Here is a 15,585-nt window from a genome sequence, read left to right on the forward strand (position 1 = left end):
GCCCCCAGTTGTAAGGACCACACCATCGGAGACGCTGCTAATCGTGGGAGATTTTCTCGCAATGAGCCAATCCTCTTCATAGTCAATATTTACGATGAAACGTAAACGGAATGAGCCTAATGATTTAAAGACCCTAACTGTACCACGATTCCTCATGGTTTCATGTACTGAAGACAGTCAGTCCTTCGCAACGGTAAATCCGTTTATTATTCAGAAAGGTGTTGATGCAATTGCCAGCCCTTTGAAACCCTTCTCTCATTTCCAGAACAGCACTTTGATTTTGGAGACTACTTATGATTCTCAAACACAACAAAGGCTTACTGCCTCACTCCTCCATGGCTATCCTGTTTATTTCGAGGCCCATACAACTCTGAATTCTTCCCATGGTGCTATTTACACTAGGTTGCTTGACAGTCTGAATGAGGCCGAAAACCAGTTATACCTGTCTGATCAGGGTGTCATCACCATCCATCGGGTGATGAAAAAGGTCGATTACTCACCAGTGCCCATGCACAGTCTTTCTCTCACCTTTGATAGTGTGGTGCTTCTGTCCAAGATCAAAGCAGGCTATGAAATTATCACAGTCCGGCCGTACATTCCGAACCCGATGCGCTGCTATCAGTGTCATCATTTCAACCACAATAGAATGTCTTGTCAACACCCAGGCAAATGTGTAACCTGTGGTAGGGATGCACACGAGGGCGATTGTCCACCTTGATCTCCCCACTCTTATCAACTGCAATGGCGGCCATGCCGCCTCCTCTTGGGATTCTCCCGTGTATCTTGATGAGCAGACTGTCCAGGAGATCCAAGTAAAGGAAAAAGTGCTTTATCCAGTCGCTCACAAGTTATTGGCAAGTCGCGAACCTTGCATTCTCCCATCTGACACTTATAGTTCTGTTCTTGTTACCTCTCACTCCATGAAGGATGTAGCCACACAGACATGTGACCGCAGATTCAGCTCTTGAGTTGTGAAATCACCCAGTGTCAAGATAGCATCGCAATCCCCTTGTCCAGCTGCGCAACAAGTCATCAAACTCTCCCCTTGCATGGGGCAAAGCCACCAGCTACACGACCATTAGGCCAAAAAGGACAGAAGGAGTACTCCCATGAAGACTTCCTACATCCCTCTAGCCAAACAACATCTGAGTCTTACTCTAACCCGAAAGGCTCAAAGAAGTCCAACAAAGGCAAACGGTCTTCTCCTTCGCTGACTCGAAGATCCTCTTCAACGGTGTTGCCAAGTGATAGCTTAGTCCAGCCGGGTTCTGTGTCCAGAGTGCGAACCACCAACAATTTTCCTTTGTTGGACTCCACAGACTGACAGCACAAGCAAGCTGATGCTTCTGTGGACCTCAGGGAGCAGGATCCTCCTGCTTCTGTGCCCTGTGGCAGCGAGTCATCACGACTCTCCTCCAATGGAACGTTTGCAGCCTTTGGTCCCACAAAGAGGATTTGCAGCTGCTTTTACCCTTGAACTTTGCCTACAGTACATAAAATTGCATTCTCACGACCACTTTGAGCTTTCACATTTCTTCCCAGTTTGTTTCGACCTTCCTCCTGAAGTTGGCATTCCATCTCATGGGGGTGTCATGCTGCTCATACGGGATGACACTCATAGTCAACCCATCTCCATGACTAGCCATCAAGCTGTTGCAGTTCGCCTTTCCTTCCTCACCTAACTTTTTCTCTCTGTATCATTTATGCCCCTTCATCATTCGGTGTCACCAGGGCAGACTTCCTTCAGTTTATTGGGCAGCTACTTCCCCCATTTCTGCAACTCGGTGACTTTAGTGTGCATCATCCCATTTGGGGTTCTCCCAGAACCTGTCGGAGAGATACCCTCTTGGATGATCTTCGTAATCAATTCAACCTCTTCTGCCTTAACACTGGAACACCTACATTCCTTTCCAAATCCCCACACACCTATTCCCATTTGGACCTATCCTTCTGCATTTCCCAGCTTGTCCATCATCTTGAGTGGTCCATTCTTTCTGACACCTACTTGAGCGACCATTTCCTATGTGCTATTACAACCCCACCTGCATGCACACCCGGTTACTAAGGACGACTGGCGGCTTTAGTCCTCCCTGGCAACCTTCGAAGAACAAGATTTCCTCATTGTGATGACCAGGTGGAATATCTCACAAACATTATCTTTACTGCTGCAGAACGTTCCATTTGTCGCACTTCGTCTTTACCATGGTGTGTCCCAGTCCATTGGTGGACTGAGGCATTCCACGGCACTGCTCGCACACGAAGACACGCTCTCCGCGTTTTTAACTATCATCTTATGATGGCAAATTGCATTCATTGTAAACAGATGCATGCAAAGTGTTGTCACATTCTTCGGGATACAAAAAAAGCTAGCTGGATTTCTTTCACCAGTTCTTTTAACATTTGCACCCCTTCCTCTGTCATGTGAACCAACCTCCAACGGCTCTCTGGGAACCAGATCCATTCGCCAACTTCTGGCCTGACAGTAGCAGCCGATGTTATCATGGACCCTATTGCTATCTCCAACACCTTGAGACACCATTTTGTGGAAATTTTGAGCTCATCCCACTATCACCCTGCCTTCCTCCATCGGAAATGAGCGGAGGCGGCTCGGGCGATACCCTTCTTTTCTCAGAATCGTGAGTGCTCCAATTCCGCCTTTACTATGAGGGAGCTAGGTCACGCTCTAAGTTCATCCTGATCCTGCGCCTCAGGGCCAGATGCTGTCCACATTCAGATGGTGCAGCACCTTTCTTTTGTGGACAAGCACTTTCTGTTTAATATGTACAACTGCATCTGGACAGAGGGCACGTTTCCCAGACGTTGGCATGAAGCCACCATCATACCCATTCCTAAGCCCAGTAAGCACAAAAACCTCCCTTCTAGCATCTCTCTCACCAGCTGTGTTTGCAAGGTGATGGAACGTATGATTCGTGCCCGGCTGGTATGGTGGGTCGACTCTCACAATTTACTAACGACTGCAAAATGTGGATATCTAGCATACCATTCTGCATTGACCATCTTGTTACTAGGTCCACCCATTTCATCAATGGTTTTCTGTGGAAATCCCAGACTGTGGCTGTGTTCTTCGATTTCGAGAAGGCCTACGACGCCTGCTGGAGAACAGGTATCCTATATGTTCTCAAAGTCTCTAGCGACGGCATACATGAATAAAACGTTCTCGGTTTTCCATCCGTGTCAGTTCGAATAAAATCTTCAAGATTTCGATGGCTATCTCAGCCATCTCCGTCGGGAGTTCACTGACTGCTGGGGCTGTTACGGTCTGTCGCTTATATAGGCATGATGTCATCATGCCTATGTACCCCATCCTCACTCTATCGCCTTCAGTTTCATGACCTTTGCATAGAACTTCACGATTATAGGGTTAATGGTGATAGCAAAGAGGACGAAGCTCAGGATGGAACCCTGAGGCACACTGGTTTCCTGCATAAAGGTGTCCGAGAAGGCAGAACACATTCGCATCTTGAACTCGGGGTCTTTTAAAAATTCCTGAAGGAAACAGGGCAAGCGGCCACAGAAGTCCCACGTGTAAAGAATATGTAGGATACCTGAATAAAACGTTCTTGGTTTTCCAGCCGCATCATTTCGAATAAAATCCTCGAGCTTTCGATGGCCATCTCCGCCATTGTCGTCAGGAGTTCACTGACTGCAGGGGCTGTTACGGTCTCTCGCTTATATAGGCATGATGTCATCATGTTCTGTAGTTTTGAGTTGGATGCATATGACCCCAGTTGTCTTTGCGCCCTTAAACAAAACAAACAGGCTCATCAAAATAAAATGCATTTCTTTGCAGCCATTGTGATTTCATCAGTTAGTATTCTGCACTGGATTTTCCTCCATTCAGTCATTGTGAACATACTTAGAATGCATTGCAAGCTCACCATATCCAAGCAGCTGCACTTAATTCTGTCAATCTGTCACCTCCTCTGTCGAAATGACCATCCTGTCCCTGTCAGTGCACCTGTATTTGTACAGCTAACTACCTAGTCAGCTTAACATGAGCTCTACAGAAAGTGATAAAAATTGTCAGTCAGTAATGTACTATTTTAAATTCACTTGACTAATAAATATTTGAGTAATTAATTCACCAAGCGATGGCAGGAAAATACACATATAAAAGGTATTTTGTATGCAAGCTTTCAGAGCCAGTGACTTACAGACAGGATTCCTTCTCATCCCACCCTGTAAGTTATCTCTGATGCAGCAGTCATTTTCCTTCGCCCCTTATCCTTCCCCTTCAACCCTTATCCCAAAAGAAGGAGCCACTAGCTCCAAAAGCTTGCATACGTAATAACTTATCATATGTGCATTCTCCTGCCACCGCTCGGTGAGTAGCTTTTTTTTTTATCTATACAATTATATTGTGTTTTCAGAAACTTATTATTTTCATTGAGTATTAATTCAAATTTTGGGAAAAATATCTTTTGACATTTTTATACATGAACTTTTCCTTTATTGTTTACATTGTGTTACATTGTGTATTTTGTTCTGATTTGTTTCTACAGCTTGTAGCAGAGTTCAAGAGACTGGGGTCAGTGATAGTGTACGCAAATTTCAACAAGATTATTATATGCACCAAGAAGAGAAACATTGAAGATGCTATTGGCTATGTTGAATTTGTTGTCCAGAGCATCAGAAATAAAGAACTCTTCCACAGCATTGAAATTTCATATCAGCAGTGTTGGGAGTATCTCATGTGGCTGGATCCAGTGAGTGAGTTTATGTTTTTTCTTAATGTTAAGCTGTCTGATTGCAATTTCATTCATGGTATCCTGAGAGATGTATGTTGTTAATGTGTTGTGAAGAAATATTCTAAAGTCATTATTTCTTATGTTATTCAAATAAAGCAAGTTAGCTAGTAAACTTTCTGAAGCAGTTGTATGTAGATAAAATATTGGACAACAGTTTTAATGCTGTAAATACTGCACCAAGAAATTGAGTCCTCAGTTCTTTATACTCCCAGAAGTGTGAATGGTTGTAATCATTATCCTGTATAATTTATCATGTCATTATGTCTTATTGGGGAACTCTGAATACTTCTAAATAAGACAAGGACTTAAACGAGGATGTAATCTTTCTCCTGCACTTTTTAGTGTTCTGATGGAGGGAATGGATAGGGCCGTTAAAGATATAGTATAAGAAAAAGACTTTTGCAGATGATATGGTAATATGGGGGCATTATAGAGGTAGCCTTCCTTGTGGAAGGAAATAATGAAAAGGTATGGACTAAAAGTAAATAAAGATAAGAGTTAGGTAATAGTATTTGGAAGAGACAAAGAGATCAATGGGAAGCTTATTTTGAATGGAGTACTCCTCAAACTGGTAGACAGTTTCACTTATGTAGGGAGTGAAATATCTAGTGATGGAAGAATTACCAACAAAATTAATAGGAGGTTACAGAAGGGAGGCAAGTTCAATAAAACACCTGATTTGGATTAAGGAAGTTTCAGAAAAAGCAAAAGTCCTTATGTATAAGAGTTATTACTTCCCTGTTGTCACCTGTTGTTGTTGTTGTCTTCAGTCCTGAGACTGGTTTGATGCAGCTCTCCATGCTACTCTATCCTGTGCAAGCTGCTTCATCTCCCAGTACCTACTGCAACCTACATCCTTCTGAATCTGCTTAGTGTACTCATCTCTCGGTCTCCCTCTACGATTTTTACCCTCCACGCTGCCCTCCAATGCTAAATTTGTGATCCCTTGATGCCTCAAAACATGTCCTACCAACCGATCCCTTCTTCTAGTCAAGTTGTGCCACAAACTTCTCTTCTCCCCAAACCTATTCAATACCTCCTCATTAGTTACGTGATCTATCCACCTTATCTTCAGTATTCTTCTGTAGCACCACATTTCGAAAGCTTCTATTCTCTTCTTGTCCAAACTAGTTATCGTCCATGTTTCACTTCCATACATGGCTACACTCCAAACAAATACTTTCAGAAACGACTTCCTGATACATAAATCTATATTCGATGTTAACAAATTTCTCTTCTTCAGAAACGCTTTCCTTGCCATTGCCAGTCTACATTTTATATCCTCTCTACTTCGACCATCATCAGTTATTTTACTTCCTAAATGGCAAAACTCCTTTACTACTTTAAGTGTCTCATTTCCTAATCTAATTCCCTCAGCATCGCCCGATTTAATTTGACTACATTCCATTATCCTCGTTTTGCTTTTGTTAATGTTCATCTTATATCCTCCTTTCAAGACACTGTCCATTCCATTCAACTGCTCTTCCAAGTCCTTTGCTGTCTCTGGCAGAATTACAATGTCATCGGCGAACCTCAAAGTTTTTACTTCGTCTCCATGAATTTTAATACCTCCTCCAAATTTTTCTTTTGTTTCCTTTATTGCTTGCTCAATATACAGATTGAATAACATCGGGGAGAGGCTACAACCCTGTCTCACTCCTTTCCCAACCACTGCTTCCCTTTCATGCCCCTCGACTCTTATGACTGCCATCTGGTTTCTGTACAAATTATAAATAGCCTTTCGCTCCCTGTATTTTACCCTGCCACCTTTAAAATTTGGAAAAAGAGTATTCCAGTCAACATTGTCAAAAGTTTTTTCTAAGTCTACAAATGCTAGAAACGTAGGTTTGCCTTTTCTTAATCTTTCTTCTAAGATAAGTCGTAAGGTCAGTATTGCCTCACGTGTTCCAACATTTCGACGGAATCCAAACTGATCCTCCCCGAGGTCCGCATCTACCAGTTTTTCCATTCGTCTGTAAAGAATTCGCGTTAGTATTTTGCAGCCATGGCTTATTAAACTGATAGTTCGGTAATTTTCACATCTGTCAGCACCTGCTTTCTTTGGGATTGGAATTATTATATTCTTCTTGAAGTCTGAGGGTATTTCGCCTGTCTCATACATCTTGCTCACCAGCTGGTAGAGTTTTGTCATGACTGGCTCTCCCAAGGCCGTCAGTAGTTCTAATGGAATGTTGTCTACTCCGGGGGCCTTGTTTTGACTCAGGTCTTTCAGTGCTCTGTCAAACTCTTCACGCAGTATCGTATCTCCCATTTCGTCTTCATCTACATCCTCTTCTATTTCCATAACATTGTCCTCAAGTACATCGCCCTTGTATAAACCTTCTATATACTCCTTCCACCTTTCTGCCTTCCCTTCTTTGCTTAGAACTGGGCTGCCATCTGAGCTCTTGATATTCATACACGTGGTTCTCTTCTCTCCAAAGGTCTCTTTAATTTTCCTGTAGGCAGTATCTATCTTACCCCTAGTGAGATAAGCTTCTACATCCTTACATTTGTCCTCTAGCCATCCATGTTTAGCCATTTTGCACTTCCTGTCGATCTCATTTTTGAGACGTTTGTATTCCTTTTTGCCTGCTTCATTTACTGCATTTTTATATTTTCTCCTTTCATCAATTAAATTCAATATTTCTTCTGTTACCCAAGGATTTCTAGCAGCCCTCGTCTTTTTACCTACTTTATCCTCTGCTGCCTTCACTACTACATCCCTCAGAGCTACCCATTCTTCTTCTACTGTATTTCTTTCCCCTATTCCTGTCAATTGTTCCCTTATGCTCTCTCTGAAACTCTGTACAACCTCTGGTTCTTTCAGTTTATCCAGGTCCCATCTCCTTAATTTCCCACATTTTTGCAGTTTCTTCAGTTTTAATCTACAGGTCATAACCAATAGATTGTGGTCCGAGTCCACATCTGCCCCTGGAAATGTCTTACAACTTAAAACCTGGTTCCTAAATCTCTGTCTTACCATTATATAATCTATCTGATACCTTTTAGTATCTCCAGGGTTCTTCCATGTATACAACCTTCTTTCATGATTCTTAAACCAAGTGTTAGCTATGATTAAGTTGTGCTCTGTGCAAAATTCTACTAGGCGGCTTCCTCTTTCATTTCTTAGCCCCAATCCATATTCACCTACTATGTTTCCTTCTCTCCCTTTTCCTACACTCGAATTCCAGTCACCCACTACTATTAAATTTTCGTCTCCCTTCACTATCTGAATAATTTCTTTTATTTCATCGTACATTTCTTCAATTTCTTCATCATCTGCAGAGCTAGTTGGCATATAAACTTGTACTACTGTAGTAGGTGTGGGCTTCGTATCTATCTTGGCCACAATAATGCGTTCACTATGCTGTTTGTAGTAGCTTACCCGCATTCCTATTTTCCTATTCATTATTAAACCTACTCCTGCATTACCCCTATTTGATTTTGTGTTTATAACCCTGTAGTCACCTGACCAGAAGTCTTGTTCCTCCTGCCACCGAACTTCACTAATTCCCACTATATCTAACTTTAACCTATCCATTTCCCTTTTTAAATTTTCTAACCTACCTGCCCGATTAAGGGATCTGACATTCCACGCTCCGATCCGTAGAACGCCAGTTTTCTTTCTCCCGATAACGACATCCTCCTGAGTAGTCCCCGCCCGGAGATCCGAATGGGGGACTATTTTACCTCCGGAATATTTTACCCAAGAGGATGCCATCATCATTTAATCATACAGTAAAGCTGCATGTCCTCGGGAAAAATTACGGCTGTAGTTTCCCCTTGCTTTCAGCCGTTCGCAGTACCAGCACAGCAAGGCCGTTTTGGTTAATGTTGCAAGGCCAGATCAGTCAATCAGCCAGACTGTTGCCCCTGCAACTACTGAAAAGGCTGCTGCCCCTCTTCAGGAACCACACGTTTGTCTGGCCTCTCAACAGATACCCCTCCGTTGTGGTTGCACCTACGGTACGGCCATCTGTATCGCTGAGGCACGCAAGCCTCCCCACCAACGGCAAGGTCCATGGTTCATGGGGGAAGGTGTTGTCACCTATGGGGGAGAAACATGGACAATGACAAAAAAGGACTGAAGCGGACTGCAAGCAGGGAAAATGAAATTTCGCAGAGCAGTTAAGGGAAAAACAAAAATGGACAGAGTAAGGAATGTAGATATTAGAAAGGACCTTAAAAAAGAAAAAGAGAGATTAAGATGGTACGGGGATGTTAAGAGGATGCATGGGGAGAGACTTCCCAAAATTATGGAAGAACTAAAGGTGGGTGGGAAAACGGGAGTGAGAATATCTGTGGAAAGGAGAGGTGTGACCTGGCAGCAAGTGGAGGAAGAAAAGTGGTCGGAGGACCGAGCCAAACAGAGAGGCCTTGTCAGCACCACCCAGACCTGGCAGTAGCTGGAGTGGGATCCGAATAAATACATATATCTTGTTACTTTGGTATAACATATAATTCCAATACTTTCTTGTTCTGTTACTAAAAGGAGGGGGAGGGGGTGTGGCAGGATGGTCAAACTGCACAATTTTCTAATAAAAGAAATACTTGGTCATACACTGGCATTAACAGTGTACGCATATTCAGGATCAGTGTTTCTTTTTTTCTCCCCTCTATAAATCACCATCAGGTGATGGCCAGGATAGTTCATTCACAAATGACACTAACACCTTTTTTTTTTCTTATGTTCTTCAAAATGAACTGGCACTCGCATTATCCTTTCTATGTCCAGAGAGTCTTAATTTTTGACAACATAAATTAGCCTGCTGGAAATTATGCTGAAACGAAGAGTCATTTTGCTGCCTTCATGAGAGCAGCTGGTTGGTGTTCAGGACATATCTCCAATACAGATTCTAAGACAATGTGTTTTGTCTTATTTATCAGATGATCACACACTAGTCCAGCTCTAGTTGTACCAATGGTGATCAATACAGATTGAACATTGTGGCAGTCATATAAAAATGTTTGTCACTTGTCCTGTCCTCAGAACCAAATGTGTAATGCTGACATTTTTTAGTCTGTCATGAAGTAGTACGTCAACTCGAACTAGTATATGGCAGGTATCCTGCATAAATGTGGCAGTTGAGTATATGTACAGAAGTTTCAGCATCAGCATTATATGCACTGTATAGTATTGGGCTGAGGGCCCCTCCAAGCATGAGGCCTTGCAATATTCTGCATAGTTGCAGCATCTCATCACTCAACCAAATGTTTGCAGATACCTATGATGAAGGTGTCTGGTATTCACAGTGTGAGTCTTACACGCTAGTTTAGAGATTCCTGAGTTGCACTCAACCGATAAATCAAAGAAGCCTGCAGTGAGGAATCTACCCTGAGCAAACACACCAAAGATGTTGGCCATTAATATTATATGAGTATCATATGTTCCCCCATCCTTTTCTGAAGCTATTTCGGATGGCAGCCAGTTAGAGCCTGGTTTTTGCTGATGTATCACTGGCCACACAGCATTGAACACGAACCAAAATGTTGCACCTCCCTTGAAACCAAATGCAGGGGGATCCTGACTTCTGACACCAATCTGTACAGGCACAAGAAGTAATGGCTTGATTGAGAATGGTGAGGTCTTCGGAAAGGAGGTTTGAAATGAAAGAGAGAAATAAACAGAATTTTGACTATATTCTGAAATTATGGCTTACATAAGGACTAATACAGGATGGACGGTGAGAGCATCGGCCACTCTGGGTGATAGCTGTACATAGTAATAGGAAATTCAGAGAAGTTGGCTCACATTTGAGCTAGCTAGTGGCCGATCGAGGAGAACAGAATCGGAGGCCAATGGCAGGAAGCCGCCTACCCAATTTCGAAGTTGAAGTAAAAGAGAGTGACTTGACTGCACTGTGCTCCCCAGGTTGCAGCCTGTAACAATCATGCGATCCCCTTCTCACACATCCTATTAGCTGCCCACAAATGTATGGGGCTTGTTATTCAGCACCATGGTGATGGGATGCTGGTTTACTCAGCATAGCACTGGAAATGTGGCATGATGCAAATGCTACAGTTCTCATGGACACTGCAGGAACTCAAGCTGGTACCTTGGTTGAAAGGCATTTGAAAAGAAAGTTTAGAATAAAATTTTGATGTTGTTGTGGTATTCAGTCCAGAGACTGGTTTGATGCAGCTCTCCATGCTACTGTATCCTGTGCAAGTACCTACTGCAACCTACATCCTTCTGAATCTGCTTAGTGTATTCATCTCTTGGTCTCCCTCTACGAATTTTACCCTACTCGCTGCCCTAATACTAAATTGGTGATCCCTTAATTCCTCAGAACATGCCCTACCAACCAATCTCTTCTTTTAGTCAGGTTGTGCCACAAATTCCGCTCCTCCCCAATTCTATTCGGTACCTCCTCATTAGTTACATGATCCACCCATCTAATCTTCAGCATTCTTCTATAGCACCACATTGCAAAATCTTCTATTCACTTTGTGACTAAACTACTTACCGCCCATGTTTCACTTCCATACATGGCTACACTCCATACAAATGCTTTCAGAAAAGACTTCCTGACACTTAAACCTATGCTCAATGTTAAAAAATTTCTATTATTCAGAAATGATTTCCTTGCCATCACTAGTCTACATTTTATATCCTCTCTGCTTCGTCCATCATCAGTTATTTTGCTCCCCAAATAGCAAAACTGTCCTACTACTTTAAGTGTCACATTTCCTAATCTAATTCCCTCAGCATTGCGTGATTTAATTCAACTGCATTCCATTATCCTCGTTTTGCTTTTGTTGATGTTCATCATATATCCTATTTACAAGCACCGTCTATTCTGTTCAACTGTTCTTTGAATTCTTTGCTGTCTCTGACAGAATTACAATGTCATCAGCAAACCTCAAAAGTTTTTATTTCTTCTCCATGGATTCCTACTCCAAATTTTTCGTTTGTTTCCTTTACTGCTTGCTTAATATACAGATGAATAACTTTGGGGATAGGCTACAAACCTCTCTCCCTCCCATAACCACTTCTTCCCTTTCATGCCCCTCGACTTATAACTGCCATCCGGTTTCTATACAAATTGCAAATAGCCTTTCGCTCCCTGTATTTTACCGCTGTTACCTTCAGAATTTGAAAAAGAGTATTCCAGTCAACATTGTCAAAAGCTTTCTCTATGTCTACAAATGCTGGAAATGTAGGTTTGCCTTTCTTTGACCTGCCCTCTAAGGTAAATCGTAGGGTCACTATTGCCTTGCATGCTCCAACATTTCTACGGAATCGAAACTGATCTTCCCTGAGATCGGCTTTACCAGTTTTTCCATTCGTCTGTGAAGAATTCGTGTTAGTATTTTGCAACCATGACTTTTTAAACTGATAGTTTGGTAATTTTCACAACTGTCAACCCCATCTTTCTTTATGATTGGGGTTTTTATACTCTTCTTGAAGGCTGAGGCTGTTTCGCCTGACTCGTACATCTTGCTCACCAAATGGTAGAGTTTTGTCATGGCTGTCTCTCCCAAGGCTATCAGAACTTCTATCAGGATGTTGTCTGCTCCCAAGGCCTTCTTTTGACTTAGGTCCTTCAATGCTCTCTCAAATTCTTCACACAGTATCATATCTCCCATTTCATCTTCATCTATGTCCTCTTCCATTTCCATAATATTGCCCTCAAGTAAATCGCCTTGCATAGGTCCTCTATATACTCCCATCTTTTTCCTTTCCTTCTTTGCTTAGGACTGGTTTTCCATCTGAGCTCTTGATATTCATACAAGTGGTTCTCTTATATCCAAAGCTCTCTTTAATTTTCCTGTAGACAGTATCTATCTTACCCCTAGTGAGATAAGCCTCTACGTCCTTACATTTTCTCTAGCCATACTTGCATAACCATTTTGTACTTACTGCTGATCTCATTTTTGAGACATTTGTATTCCTTTTCTCCTGCTTCATTAACTGCATTTTTATATTTTCTCCTTTCATAATTAAATTCTATATCTCTTCTGTTACCCAAGGATTTCTACTAGCCCTTGTCTTTTTACCTACGTGATCCTCTACTGCTTCATTTCATCTCTCAAAGTTACCCATTTTCTTCTACTGTGTTTCTTTTCTCTGATCTTATCAATTGTTCTCTAATGCTCTCCCTGAAACTCTCTACAAACTCTGGTTCTTTCAGTTTATCCAGGCCCCATCTCCTTAAATTCCTGCCTTTTTACAGTTTCTTCAGTTTTAATCTACAGTTCATAACCAGTAAATTGTGGTCAGAGTCCACATCGGCCCCTGGAAATGTCTGACAATTTAAAACCTGGTTGCGGAATCTCTGTCTTACCATTATATAACCTGTCTGAAACCTTGCAGTGTCTCCAGGCCTCTTTCACGTATACAACCTTCTTTCATGATTCTTAAATAAAGTGTTAGCCATGATTAAGTGCAAAATTCTACAATTTTTATGTAAAGTCTATAATATTCCCAAACTATCAGAAGTCCTGTACAGCAATGTCACTGATGGCAAATGTTGGTGGTCAAATGTTGTCATTCTGCAGGTGGTTGAAGATGTTTTCTTCATCACCAGTTGAAGCCCTCTTGGTTAGTTACTCATAATTACTTCGTTTCTTATTCGTTGATCATATTCACAATAAACATTATGTTGTGGGATAAAATAATTGAACTAAATATTCTAGTGACAGTTTTTGTGTGTGAGTGCACACACACATGTGGATGGAGGGGGGGGGGGGGGGGTTTCATGTCGGCCATTTACTGGTGATATGTAATTAGTTAATTACTTCCATTGTAATGAGCTGGTGTATGAAGTGATCCTTCTGTATGAGCCCAAATTAAATTGTTTGAGGGTTAACCAGTGGTAGTCATATTGTATCTTTAAAATCTTTTGTCCAGTCTGTTTCTGTATATCCACTGTTGCGAGCATATTTAATATTTCTAAACTTTCCACCATGTGTCCATCTTGTTAGCACTGTGCATTGTTTCAAGGGTCACTTGACCCTGTCATTGACACAACAGTATTTTCAGTTCATTTCATCTAACAGGCTGCTCTCCAAATTCTATTAATACTGATCTTAAAAGTAGCAGGCTCCGAGAATTATACTTTCCGGCAAATTATTGTCTGCTTATTGCAGGGGTTGTAAATATGTTTTCTTTGAACGGTTGCAGAAGCTGCTTTCTTCAACACAGTCATGAACCAATCATACACTATACATTCCAGCAAGATACAGTGAACTTTGTTTGTTTCCTCCTTTGCTCATGTGGAATATCATTCAAAGCTAGATTTGTCACAGTTTCATTTGCATGTCTCTGCCATCAAGGGTGGCAAAGTTTGCTGTTAAAGAGACCAGGAAAGGATGATGATCCAGTGCCACAGTGTCTTTCAGGTCATCCCAATCACATATTAGAATAAAAGATCAACGAAGGCAGATATGACAACAGCTAAGTTTATTCACATAGGTGAAAGTAGCATCCTGGATGATATGCCATTTAAAAAAACAAATTGTTTTGTCTTCTATTAGTGAAGGAAAAACCATTCAGTCAATTGTCTCTCAACCCCGTGCTGTAACACGAGAACCGAGGTCACCACAAATAGTGGTTATGTCTTTAAGATTTCCTGCCATAAATAATTTAATATGACTGATTTTGGTGAATAGTAAAATGACATGATTGTAAATAAGCCAACTGCTAGCTTTATATGTAAGGTGTGCAATATCATTAATTGCTGGCATACTTTAGTTTAATAGCTGGCATTTTCCCCCCCTTCACCAATCCGGTCTCCTCGAATTATTTTATATCTGGAGAAACTTATCTGGATATTAGACCTTCCATTTCTGTGATAGCCATAATTTATGGATGAACATTATGCATTGCAAGGCACAGGCTTTCTTTCTCTGTTAAATGATGCTAAGTAAATGTTCCAGTGGAGGATTGTAAATCTCGTTCGTAGACCTGAAGGTTTGTTCTCGAACAAGTTGGCTCTCGCCAGTCTGACGTGTTTAAATAAGAAAATAAGCATGCATGTGCCATCATTTATGTTTTGAGTGCTATTATGAGCCAGATCATTGTCCATAATGTGTTCCAAATTTAGCCAGTGACTATGCAGTGGCTCTTAACATCTCCTGTGCGACTGCCAGTTAAGGCTTGTGGACATCAAGTTGAAGATGGTGGAAATTGTGACAGGTGATGTGAATATTGAGAAAAGCTTTGGTAGCTTTTATGTAGTTGCAAAAATACCTGGCATCATGTTGGCCTGAAACCAGTTCATGAAGTAAGCTTGTGGCACTCCCATAGGCTTGTAACATGGATTATAACAGGCTATCCTGGTTGCACTCGTGGGAATTGTTGTTGAAGTCATATGTTCATTGGGATAGCTGGGATAAGGCTGCTGGTTGAGATGGTTGTAGGGGCTTAAGCACTAGGTATACTGGTCGCCATTACAACAATGGGGTATCGCTTGAAACTAGCCATGGGTTCTCTCTTGGCTCCTAAATTTGTTCATTTCACAGTGTGTTTTCTTGAGCCATTTTTTAAAATTCTACAACAGCTTATTGTGGGTTTCACTGTAATTCATTAGTAAATCTTGTTTTGCAGGCAAATCATGCTGGTGTGCAGGGTAAATTACCAGAAGGGCTGGCTGGTGCTGGTGATGGAGCAAATTTAGCAGAAAAGGGTGATGTTAATGATGTAACCAGCCAGAATGATGATGCTGAGGATGATGAAGTGAGTTTGCCCATGTCATATTCATTATTTATGTAACAACAACTTCTTATTTCGTATCGAAAGATACTTTTCCTTTATTTTAAGCAGTATTCCATAACAGCAGCTAATTTCCGTTATTTCTGTGTATTTTAA

General features: G+C 41.5%; 1 protein-coding gene across 2 annotated transcripts in view; it reads left to right on the forward strand.

Annotated features, from left to right (window-relative positions):
• The window catches only part of LOC126267081 (DNA polymerase epsilon catalytic subunit 1), a 266,885-nt gene that overhangs the window by 196,441 nt on the left and 54,859 nt on the right, over positions 1–15,585 (forward strand). The window contains exons 30-31 of one of the 2 annotated variants that reach the window (XM_049971945.1): positions 4,524–4,731; positions 15,325–15,441. In XM_049971945.1, coding sequence (XP_049827902.1) covers positions 4,524–4,731; positions 15,325–15,350 — 234 coding nt within the window. In that variant the 3' untranslated portion in view covers positions 15,351–15,441. Of the gene's footprint in view, positions 1–4,523; positions 4,732–15,324; positions 15,454–15,585 lie in introns of those variants that run through there. The other variant, XM_049971944.1, reaches the window with a different exon arrangement.

The sequence above is a fragment of the Schistocerca gregaria genome, chromosome 4, assembly GCF_023897955.1.
Source record: "Schistocerca gregaria isolate iqSchGreg1 chromosome 4, iqSchGreg1.2, whole genome shotgun sequence".
Lineage (NCBI taxonomy): Eukaryota > Metazoa > Arthropoda > Insecta > Orthoptera > Acrididae > Schistocerca > Schistocerca gregaria.